At 39.6% G+C, this 12,249-nt stretch overlaps 1 protein-coding gene across 4 annotated transcripts in view; it reads left to right on the forward strand.

Moving 5' to 3' along the window:
• Positions 1–9,293, forward strand: part of LOC134227299 (mucin-2-like) — a 69,763-nt gene extending 60,470 nt beyond the window's left edge. Inside the window, exons 1-2 of one of the 4 annotated variants that reach the window (XM_062708674.1) lie at positions 137–197; positions 7,354–9,293. In XM_062708674.1, the coding sequence (XP_062564658.1) occupies positions 7,355–9,241 (1,887 nt within the window). In that variant the 5' untranslated portion in view covers positions 137–197; position 7,354 and the 3' untranslated portion in view covers positions 9,242–9,293. Of the gene's footprint in view, positions 1–136; positions 198–6,444; positions 6,513–6,773; positions 6,837–7,353 lie in introns of those variants that run through there. The other 3 variants (XM_062708672.1, XM_062708675.1, XM_062708673.1) reach the window with 3 other exon arrangements.
• Positions 9,294–12,249: the final 2,956 nt, after the last annotated feature.

The following is a 12,249-nucleotide window of genomic DNA, read 5'->3' on the forward strand; positions in this document are numbered from 1 at the left end:
CCAAAATTATCCAAGGTAAATGTTGGTTGCATTCATTGCTTTACAAAGATTAAATTTACCTCGTACTTTCTGGACACATTTCTGGCGACCCGTTTAAAATTCTTCTTCTTCTTCTTGTTTTTCTTCTTCTTTAATGGCTCTACATTCCAACTGGAGCACGGCCTGCTTTTCTACTTATTGTATTAGAATCTTGTGTGGTAAGTACCATGGATACTAGGGTGGTTCAAAAAATCGATTTTGCTCCACAGTGCTAATCTGATTCTTTAGCATGTTCTGAGTGTCCCTTGAAAATTTGAGCTCATTTGGATTAAAACTGATTTAGCACAAGCCGTTTCAAGTTTGCATGCAAATTAGTATGGGGAAATTTATTTTTTTCATTATACTGTCAATGACGCTTCCCCATTGAGCGCAGGTTAAAAGAAAACCTACATACCTAGAAGGAATACTCAACAGCTTTCACCCAACGGAAACCGCATGTTGATTAATTGCCCCAATAATTAGTAATCGATTTTAGGACAGGATGCAAATCTTTAGTCATGATAGTTAAACTTCTTTGAGGGCATCACTGAAATGTGCAGTGCAACATAGTAGCCTGAATTTGTGTGTGCTATCTTTCGCGCCACGAGCAGCAATGTTGCCTGTTGAGGAGTTATGTAATTAGCTCCAGAAAACCACGGTATAGATTAAATTCAATTACTAATTACTGGAAAGATTAATTAAGATGCGGTTTTTACTGAGTGAAAGCTGTTGAGTATTCCTTTTAGCTATGTAGGTTTTCTTTTAACCTGCGCCTAATGGGGAAGCGTCATTAACAGTACAACGAAAAAATTAATTTCCCCATACTAATTTGCATGCAAACTTGAAACGGCTTGTGCAAAATCAGTTTTAATCCAAATGAGCTCAAATTTTCAGAGGCCACTTAGAACATGATAAAGAATCAGATAAGTACTGTGGACCAAAATCGATTTTTTGAACCACCCTAATGGATACACTATACCCGGGGAGTCGAGAATGTTTCCAACCAGAAAATATCCTAGACTGGGCCAAGAATCGAACTCGCCATCTCCGGATGGGCAATCCTACGCCTTTGCTCGCAAACTTTAAATGTATCTCTGTTTCGTGAGTTCTTGTGCTAACAAAGTAGTGTGCTCAAATTTCCAGAGGTGATGCTACCACCTAGTGGTAATTCGCTAAACACTAGCGCTAAGGGGCGATTTAAATATGACGTCCACTATTTTTTGTGATTTCTAGACCCCCTTCCCCCCTCTGTCACGCTTTTTTGTATACCTAGTACATGTACTGTCACAAAATCTTGGACCCCCCCCCCTCTCTACGGGGAGTCTATTCTCGAAGTAGAGCTAATCGCAGCACACGCGATCAGCATTGTGGCGGACTAGATGAGTGCGAGAGGCCTTGAGCTCGCTCAACATAAGACGGAAGTGGTTATCGTCAATAACCGTAAGTCGTGTTGTGCCGAGTTGTTCACGTGTGAAACGTCGCGATCACTTCAAAGCGGAGTCTGAAGCGTGCAAGAAGGCTTCGACTGCTGTGGCGGCATTATCGAGGATGATGTCCAACAGCTCCAAGGTGTGCGCCAGCAGACGTAGGCTACTGGCAGGCGTTCCCGCATCTATTCTTAGGTACGGCGGCCTGTCCTGGGCAAAAGTACTGGGGGTAACCAGTTACCTGCAGAAACTGGAGAGCACCTACCGCTTGATGTGTCACAGAGTGATATCTGCCTACCGCACGGTATCGCACGACGCATCGTTGCCCGGCTATCGCTTTAACTTGTTGCCAGGTTAGATTTCGATCGACTTCTTTTATTTCTTTATTGAGGCTTCGCCGCCATGAGCCTCTGGGTCTGCCTCTGCTGCGATGTCCTGCTGGGTTCCAGTCTAATGCTTGTTAACAGATTTCGTTTCCGCCCCTACGTAGAGTGTGGCCGACCCAGCCCCACTTCCGATCCCGAATTTCTGTTGCTATCTGCCTCTGGTGACAACGACGATGGAGCTCGTTGTTTGAGATCCAGTTGTGAGGCCACCAGGCCCGAATTATATACCGCAAGCATCTGTTAATGAACACCTGATGTTTATTTATTTATTAATTTTGTCAACCGTCGTAGACTAGTACACATAAATATACATAATTTTCATTTCTTAATGCTAATACATATACATAAATTGTGAAGTATTTACCATATATTCATAATAACAAATTAACTAGAGATTAAATAGTACAGATAAAAAATGTTATATCTTTTGTCTTATGTGTTGCGATTTCGAATTCTATTAAAATATGTTTTAAGATTCTGCCGAGACATTGTAAAGTCGATAGCTTCGCAGTGTTGATTGTAAATGTGCATTATTCGATTCAAAGGTCCAAATTTGGCATAATTTGTTCGATGATAGTTTGTTATAAAGTGCGATTACGAAGTTGCCTTGAAGGAATATAAAAGTTTAATTTTGATAAGATTTCAGGTGAATCAACACGTTGCGAAACGATATCATTTACGAAGGAAACCATTGCTATTTCACGCCGCTCTTTCAAAGTCCGTATGTCAATAAGCATGCAGCGTGCTTTGTATGATGGGAGTGGAAATGATGTCCAGCCTAATTTACGAAGAGCAAATAGTAAAAATTGCTTTTGTACAGATTCTAATCTCTCTTCGTGCGTGATTGAGAAGGGAGACCATACAATACTGCAATATTCCATTATTGATCTAACATAAGCTACATAAAGTGTTTTAATTGTATATGGGTCATGAAAGTTATAGCAGAAATGCTTTATGAACCCTAGCATGTTATTAGCCCTGTGAATGATTATGTTGTAGTGGTCTACGAAAGAAAGTTTAGAGTCTAAGATTACTCCTAAGTCCCTTACTCTTTCACATTTTTCCACATTCTGATTTCCTAATGCGATTGAAATGTTTGGTATTGTTCTTTTTCTGCTAAATGATATTAAGTTGCATTTCTTTACATTCAGTTCTAATAGGCTTTTCTTGCACCATATGTAGAATTTGTCTATTTCATTGCGGAATACATTGATGTCGACTTCATTTCTTATTTCCATAAAGAGCTTCATATCATCGGCATAAATTAACACTTTAATGTTTTTCAGAATGAAGGAAATGTCGCTAACCGCAAGTCGAGCACATCTGTATATGGCGCCCATATCAATATGTACTCGAATTGCGGTTAGCGGCAGTGTAGTCGTTGAGTGTTCTACACTGATACACACCATGTTTCGCTAGCGTATAACAGCACATATTTCACGTTAGACTTGAAAGTTAGTATTTTGGTGCGTTCACTTATCTGCCTGTTTTTCCAGATATTTCTTAAACTCGCAAAGGCAGCCCTTGCTTTTTGATTCGTGCGCCTATGTCGATCTTGGTACCGCCGTCTGACGCCATTTGGCTACCAAGATATTGGAAGCTTTCAACATTCTCCACTGGTTGCCCGGCTACTGTGAAACTGGAAGGAGTCACCGTGTTTACATCCAACGATTTGGTTTTGTTCACGTTGATGACTAAACCTGCCGAGGAGGAGCGCTCGGCAAGGTCGTTGAGCTTACTCTGCATATCAGAGCGCCGTTGCGCGAGGAGTGCAACGTCATCCGCCAATTCGAAGGCGTTTAGGTGCTCCATGGTTATAGGCTGCCATAACAGCCCGCGGTTTGGTTCACGGTCAATCGCATCTACCAGAATCTCATCGATTAAGTAACGGTGATAGAATACATCCTTGCCTTACACCAGCTATGACCCGGATAGGTCGGACAAGACCCCATTGTGCAGCACTCTACACGAAAAGGCCTCGTACTGTGCTTCGATGAGGCCGATGATTTTCTCAGGAACCCCCTTGCGTCTCAGGGCGCCTTACATATTCTCGTGATTGAAAGCTTTTTCGTAGTCACTAAATACCAAGTAAAGGGAATCTTGGAATTCGTTGAAATGCTCCAAAATGATGCGGAGCGTGACAATATGGTCCACACATGATCTCCCGGCACGGAATCCGGCCTGCTGCCGCCGGAGAGTCGCATCGATCTTCTCCTGGATCCGGGCTTGGATAATTTTGCATAGAACTTTGAGAATAACTGATAATAACTGATCATTCGCGTCTTTCACAGGTATCGTTGCATTCATCTTCGCCCCGCTTAAGCGTTTTGAGATATCGTAGAGGAAGCGAATGTCCCCGGTTGCTGCGGCTCCCCTCCTTCGTCGGCCAGAGAGTCTGCCCACGCTCGCTTGTCCCGTCGACATGATCGTTTTACTTCCTTCTCAAGAGCCGAGTATCGTTGACGGGCTAATACTTTGGCTCCTCTGATTTTTGATAGCTCTATAGCGACTTTGGCTTCTCTTCACTCTTCTATCTTCCTCCAGGTCTCATCGGTGATCCATTGTTTTCTCAGGGTGCGCAGTTCGCCCAGATTGTTCTCGCTGGTGGCGATGAAGGCATTTTTGATGGCGGTCCATTGGTTTTCCACGCTGCCACCTTCCGGAATATCTGCAGCACGCGTCTCCAGTTCTTCAATAAAGGACCGTTTCGCCGTGGCATCTTCCAGTCGGCGTGTGTTGAATCGTCGTCCATTTGGGGTCGTCCATTTTCCTCATGCTGACAAATCCGCGCAATGCTCAGGCGTATTTCGCCGATGAGGAGGTGATGATCAGACGCGATATCGGCACTACGTTTATTCCGTACATCAAGAATCAGTCCGAATTCTATCATTATCGGATTCTCGAACAAATTGATGTTTCGGGAACAGTAGGTTGTTGGCCCAAGGTTCCCTATCCACCTGGATGGGGCTGCCATCTTAGGTATAGCTTCCGGGGAATAGCATTTCATACTCAGCCACTGAATGCCAGAACAGATGCTGTTAGAGTCGCACCTCCTTGGTGGATGCTCGATCAGTCGGTCAAATTTGTTTAAGGTCCCACCCAACACCAGGACTAGGCTAGTGCGCTTTGAGCGGCACACCCCCGGAGAGGAGCAAATCCCCCCTTGCCTGTCAGCATACGACCATAGTTCCCACCGGGGTTGGTTACCCGATCTTCCCTAAAGTTGCTCGTATCCCGGCCAGCGCCAATAAATCGCGGGAACCCGGGACTCGCAGTATTTTTTACACCGAATCCCGGGTCAATAAAAATTGTCGGGAAATGGACTTTTTAATCCCGAATGATTGCTGCAATAGAAGTCTTCACTCAACAATAACAATGCTATGATTTTGGCAGCACATGCTTCCTTTGTCAAATTTATCTATCTAAGGTAAATGTGCCCAATCCCATCTCACTAAACATCTAATCATCAAATCGCGAAAGAGAGGAATACAGCACAAGTCTTGTCGCTCCTTGTTACTAACATGTGTGATCATTGATGAAAAAGTCACAAAAATAAGAGACAAATCAAATTCCTTTTCATTGCTTTGTTTTTAATGGAATTAACATGGGAGCTATGAGATGAAGTCCAGGAGCAGTAACCCTATGTGACAAGCTAAAATTTGATTCGTCCAGACTCCTTACGGAACTTTTAATTTTCTTATGATGATCTTTTTTGGGCAGATATAGAATAGATATAGGGACACGGCAGGTATTTCCGTCCATCGTCGTAGGGGCAATAACCAACGAAAGCAGCGTACATTTGCTAGAACTCCACTATAGCAGAACGTTTCTTCTGAGCTTACGATTTGGTACGTATGAGTTTTACAAAAAAGCGTCTCTTTTATTGGTTTTCGAGACTATGACGAACAGACGAAAATACCTGCCGCGTCCCTATATATGTATATGGATAAGGATTGTATCCATTAATCACACACATAGTGTGTCAACATTTAATCATGATAGATAATCGTTAATCATACTCCAAACGTTTTATTCATTAATCATAATCGTTAATCATTGTCAAAAATTGATTTTAATCGTTAATCATAATCGTTAATCATTGTCAAAAATGAATAAATCATAATTCATAATTCATAATATTTAATCATAGAGATGAATGATTTAATCCTAATAAATTTCATCATTCATTGGAAGCTTTATTCGTTAACGCTCTGATATATACCTACTTACATTAGTTTTACGATGTAATTACTACATTTTACAATGTTTGTTGATTTTCTCATTGGAACGAACTCCACATTTAGAAGATCTGGTTTTCACTAAGTATATACTTTTCGGTTCCTCAACTTGATATTGATGACGTTTATTTCAAAGAAAAAAATATGTCAAAATTTAGATGTATTATTACGGATAGGATCGCTTATAAATATATTACCTTGCAAAAAAGCGCAGGATTTTGTAATTATGTACATAAGATATCCTTCGAAAAACGCATCATTCTCACTGATCATCACCCGATTCATCAACTTTGCGCTCTGCTTGTAAGGTATTTAGCTAGCGAAAAGTCTATAAAATGCGGTGCAAATTATCCGCCAATAATCAGTTCAGTTTCACTGTTCGAGTTTAAAACGCACCCAACCCTTGGGTCTATCGAGGCGTTGAGCCCATCAGCTGGCATCAAGTGAGTCCGGGGGCAAACATCAATCGTGAGATCGTGCCTACCGGAGGCCAGAGTGGTTGACAGTGAAATTGTTGGCATAGTCGTGTCCAAAATCGGATTGAGTGATTATGTCAACGCTTTAGTTGGAATGGCGGAACAAATCAGTGCGAATCAAGAGCATGCGTGATTGAATCCCTTTTAGGGCTAACAAAGTTCAAGTTCGATGTCGCCGAATCCAGAAGCTGCTTGTTTTTAACAACTGAGATTTTCTTTTTATGCGACGCATTTACCTGGCAGGTTCAGGCGTGCTCCAACGAAAAAAAGATATTATTATAAGAATATATTGTAAGAATATTAGACTTGATATGAGAACAACTGTGGCAAATGGTTGTTCCATTGTGTTGTGATAAATAAATAATTATTACGAAAAAAACAACGAAATTTATCATTGTGAAAAGTTATAATGTATATCTGCATAACTCACAATATATAAGTCCCACAAAGTCGTCCCTAAAAATCAAATGACTCGAATCATGTCAATTTTATTCAGTAACAAATGTTCGCTATTGAATAGTATCAATCAATATTTTAATTTTTGAAACAAGATGTAAATATCACGAACCCGAATTGGTAAATGGTGTATAAAATGTATAAATAATGTTCAGGGATTGAAAATGAACAGTATAACAGTATAAGAATCTAGCAATTTCGCATATGCTCACTTGTTATACAGATTTTAATAGGTTCTTTGTTTAAAAAATTCTAACATTTACTGGTTGGGTTCACGTTTAGTGTCTCGTAATTAACTCGTTAAAACATTCAACAAACTCGGCATTACAAACTTTTTTTTTATATTCCACAGCATGCTTCTACAAATCTTAGTTTTGTACCTATGCTTCAACTTCAGCAGTTCAGCCTACGTTTCTGTACAATCACCATACGTGAATTCAGCAGCTCTGAACTACGTCGGAAGTCAGCCCCATTATCATTCAGGATATCTTGCGGGTGGAGCCAGATATCCAGGTCATGTACAAGCTGTTCAACTGATTGGAAGCCCTTCGTATCAATCGTATCCATCCTACTATCCCTACAATGTACCGTCTCCTGGGTTATCATTCGCTGCGCATCCTTTCCAAACCTATGGACATGCGGCCGTTGGTCCAGTTATTTATGGCGGAGTTCAACGACCACCCGTTATCGCGTATGCTCCACAACCTGTTTATCCAATCGTAACTCCACATCAGGCTCCTCCTGTGCAACCGGTACATGTACCCACAGCAACCGTTGTACCTGTTCACATACCGGTGGCACCCGTTAAACCGGTAACTTCTGTGACTAAAATAGCAACAGTTACACCCGTTACCACTACTATTACAAAAACAGTCACCAAAGAAGAGGAAACCGTTTCTTCCAGCACAGAAAATCCACATCCATTTATAAAATCCCGAAAATACAAAGTAAGAAGACCGGCGATTCAGAATCAGTTTTATGACATTGAAGAACGTGTTATCATTCGACCTGTCGGTACGGCTCTTGTTGAACTTGAACAGCCAGCTTCTAGAACAGAAACAAAAGTTACTTCACATACGGTTCAAACACAATCGAATGCAGGTAGCGCGGAACATGGACGGGCTGTCATTACAGGACCTTCAAGTGTAACCCAAAAGCCTCAAATAATACACACCGTTTATCAACAAGCTCCCGTTCAACACACTCAGGTTGTAGCCCATCATCCTGTGATAATTCATGCTAGTAGTGCTGGACACGTTGTCCCTCAACCCACCATACATCATGTACAACCGCCAGTTCCAGTATATGTCAATCACATTCAGCCTGTTTACGTTCCAGTAACATCTATCCCCGTTACCACTCCTGTTACTACATTCAAACCTATTCATCACGTGACCACTCCGATTGCAACGACACCTGCTCCAACTTCAGATTCCTCTACGAGTTTCGATTATGACGATTCTGTGGTGGTTGAGCCCCGTGGTGGAGGCCACACATTCCATGTTGTATCAACTACCGAGGCACCATTGGATCATTCGACCTTAGATGCTACTGCCAAGTATAGAATATGTGACGATGTTTCGACTGATGATCTTCCAAAACGGGGCGATATTGCAATCACATATGCTTCAACCGAAGCAACTCATCAAAGTCTTTCCGACGCGAACAGTACATCAGTGACAGAATCGACATCCGCAAAACCAAATTTATCTGTATCGGCATCATTTAAAAATGTGCAGGTCAATTCTCGCATAAATGTCAACGAGCAACGTCAATCACAGTCATTAGTGTTAGAACGACAGCAATCCCAAGGACGTAGTGGAAAAATTAATGAAATCACTGCAACTTCTCCAAGGGTCATCATAGCTAATAGTTTATCAGCTGATCAAGCACGCACCAACCAGGAGCATTTCATCCGATTGCTTTCCGAAAGAGACTCCATTGCAGAAGTAGGTTATGGACCCAACACTGACACATCAAGTAGCCTAATCAACACGTACGTCCGAAGTCGCGTCTTGTCGGCCACACCTGGTCCTCTGGACAGCAAGGAAACAAGCAGAACCGTCAACATACGAAGGATAATTGTATCCCGACCGATTGAAACCGAACAGGAGGTCGAAGTTCGAGAGCACACATATCCTGTGCATTCCACGACACACCAAGTCACGTCAAGCTCAGATCAGGTACCAGTCTACACGACTATTAAGCCACCAGCATTTGCACATGATGATTCCAAATAATATATTAAGAAGCATGCCATAAACTCAAATAAACGCCATTTGTTACCGCCAACCGTATGCAAGTTTCACTTTTCCTGATTCCATTTAGAAATTCAAATTTCAATGCACCAAAACGCACGACCTGACGAAATTACTTGCGCTCACTTGAATTCAATTTGTCGTTTTGATCGTATAGTCACGCGCGGTAAGAAGTCCACGCATAAATTAGCTTTGAAAAAAAATTAAGTAAACGAAAACAAAATTAAAAGCCGTCCTAGACCTTTCGGTTTCCAATTTGATTGTCTGCAGTCGATTGCTCACAAATGTTCTTATATAACTTCCTGCTATAATTCTTGCTTAAATACGAGTTAAAATTGATTTACTTTTTCCACGATAATAACAAATTCACATTTAAAAAATCTAAATTCTCGGTGTGAACGAAGAAAATGATTTTCAACGATTTTGGGCAATGAAAAGGTGGGCATGTGATGTTATGGAATAAAATCACGAGAGAAGTGTATTTAAATCTATGAAAACAAAATAGCTGCAGCTTTGATAAAGTTATGATTGTTGGTTATAGCCAGTTAAAATTTGTTGTTTTCCCCACACACAAACAACTTTGTAAAATCATCGTAGAAACTAAATGTTTTTGGTAAAAATACCATCAAAAATAATAATAAACTGGAAACAGATTTCCTCGAAATTTTCAACTTGAGGATAAATTATAAAGAAAAACTGGAAAAACTAGGAAAAATAAAAAATAGGAAGAGACTTTTACAGACTTTAATTTCTAATATTATTTGGATGTAATTGTTATTCGATCAATGCAATTACGCTCTATACTAAGGGCAAGAAATGTAAATTTTCAGCAAAATCAAAAACTTTTAATGTAAGTAAAGAATTCAAATCATTTCAGAATTAACGGAAATAAGGATAAAAAACAGAAAAATCCAGCTAGCGATGTTGGTACCTTTCTCGTGTAATATAACATGTAATGAGAAATACACATGAGAGAGATCAAAAGTGATCTAATTATTTTTATCATTTCACATTTATTTATGTTCATTTGAATGCATGGCAGTAATTTTAGAAAAAACATTTTGTTTTTTCGATTTTGATTTTTTTTCCAAGACCCCCAAGGAGAAAAAAAAGTATTTCCAATTACTCCGGAACGCAATGCTCGACCGAGACAAGGCCGAATTCTACGTCGAATGCAACCTGTTGCGAGCAAGTCGGATGATGCTAAGTAACAAAAATATAACTCACATCTCACATACATATGGTCGGGGTTCTACTAAAACGCACCAAGCGGCACTGAAAAACTACTCATTTTCCGGCTCTAGTTTTCGTGTAGCTTAAAAATTTGATCACAATTCGTACCGAATATTCATTGACATTTATTTTTGACCAAAATTTGAAAAATCAAATCAACATAATTTTATTAAACTCACAGCAGACTACCAGAAAGCAGTCACCCCAAATTGAAAAATCTAAAAACTCGACGAAACAGATTTTTAAAATAAGTTTAAAATTATCAAATTTTAAATGATGATGTTTTTCGTAAATTCGACAGATGCACAGTGTTTTATTGCGTCATTTTCACGATCGAAATACAAAAACTCGAAAAGTGTTGATTTTTGATATAGGGTTTGTTCACAGAAGTTTCAAGATATTCAGGAGCGCATCTTTCGATAAAAACAGTTTGATGATTAATCCCCCTAAAAGTTAGTTGAGAAAATTATTATTCCACCGAAATGAGATAGACACGTAGTGTCCTCCGCAAAGTTGTAGCAAATTGTAATACGAGCAACTTTGCTGAACATGCCGAGTCTCTATCTCTTATATATAACAAACTTAAGACGTTTTATGTGAAAACCCCTTTAAAATCTTATTTTTCATTCTAACTATTTCCAATGATTTTTCCCATTTTCCATCTCTTCTACGAAGTTGTTAAGCAAGCAAAATAACATGTTTTTGCTGAACATTGTAACTTTCCATCTCACATACAACAAAACTTATCTTCAAATTATACATATTTTTAGAGGTATTTCCACTTATTATTACTCGCTTAATTGCAAAAAGTCGCAAATTTCTTTACGATATGCTGAAAGTCGCCCATTTCATCTTCCTACTGACATTGAAAACTTTTGTCGACAAGAGTCTTCTTGGTTGATGTGTTAAAAACTTGTAAGCCCATGAAATTTCATAATATTTGAATAACTTTGATGGATAACTCTAGATGGACTGTCTTGAAACGGAGAAACCCAACAAACATTTTGGAAGCTCATAGAGCGCTTATTGAAACAAAAACAGACTTCTTCAGCTAAAAAAAACTAACTTATTCAGCTTAAATTGTTTGTTGCGAAGTTATTGGGGATTTTTCAAATAGGCGGCGCTAGTGTGGTTGCAATATTCTTGTGTGTGAAATATTAATCTAGCTTGCGATCTTTTGAAGTTGTATTCAGGAAAGTAGTTCAGGATGTCCAGGACTACAAACAACAAAGAATGATTAAAAAAGAAAAACGATCCGTAAATAACTCCTAATTGTTTCGTAAAACGCTATCATAAATCCAAAGGAACCACATTTTGATATCTCAAATATTTTAAAATGTAAGGTACCCTGGGGCAAGTGGGACCTAAAAAAACGCTAGTTCCTAAAAAAACAGCTAGTTCAAACGGGGCAAGTGGGACCTATTCTGCTTTATACTGTCGAACGAAACTAATTTGAAAAATGTAGATATAATGCTCATGTAATTTCTGAGTCGTAGTATTTCAGATCATGGATGGAGGTTTATTGCTTGTCAGACTTTTGTTTTTGGCAAAAGAAAGGGATTACAATGTTAGCAGATATAAAATCAAGGCAACAGCCGATTTACCGTTTAATTGTCTGTTGTCTGGCTTTATTTTCATTAGCTTACTTTCTTACCAAATGTGTTAGATGGAAGAGATAAGCAAATCTTTGTTCACTTTTCGAATAAATGTTTCTCTGTTTAACACAAATTATTACATAAGCTAGAATCTCAAAAGGA

The sequence above is a fragment of the Armigeres subalbatus genome, chromosome 3 (genome assembly GCF_024139115.2).
Source record: "Armigeres subalbatus isolate Guangzhou_Male chromosome 3, GZ_Asu_2, whole genome shotgun sequence".
NCBI classification, from domain to species: domain Eukaryota; kingdom Metazoa; phylum Arthropoda; class Insecta; order Diptera; family Culicidae; genus Armigeres; species Armigeres subalbatus.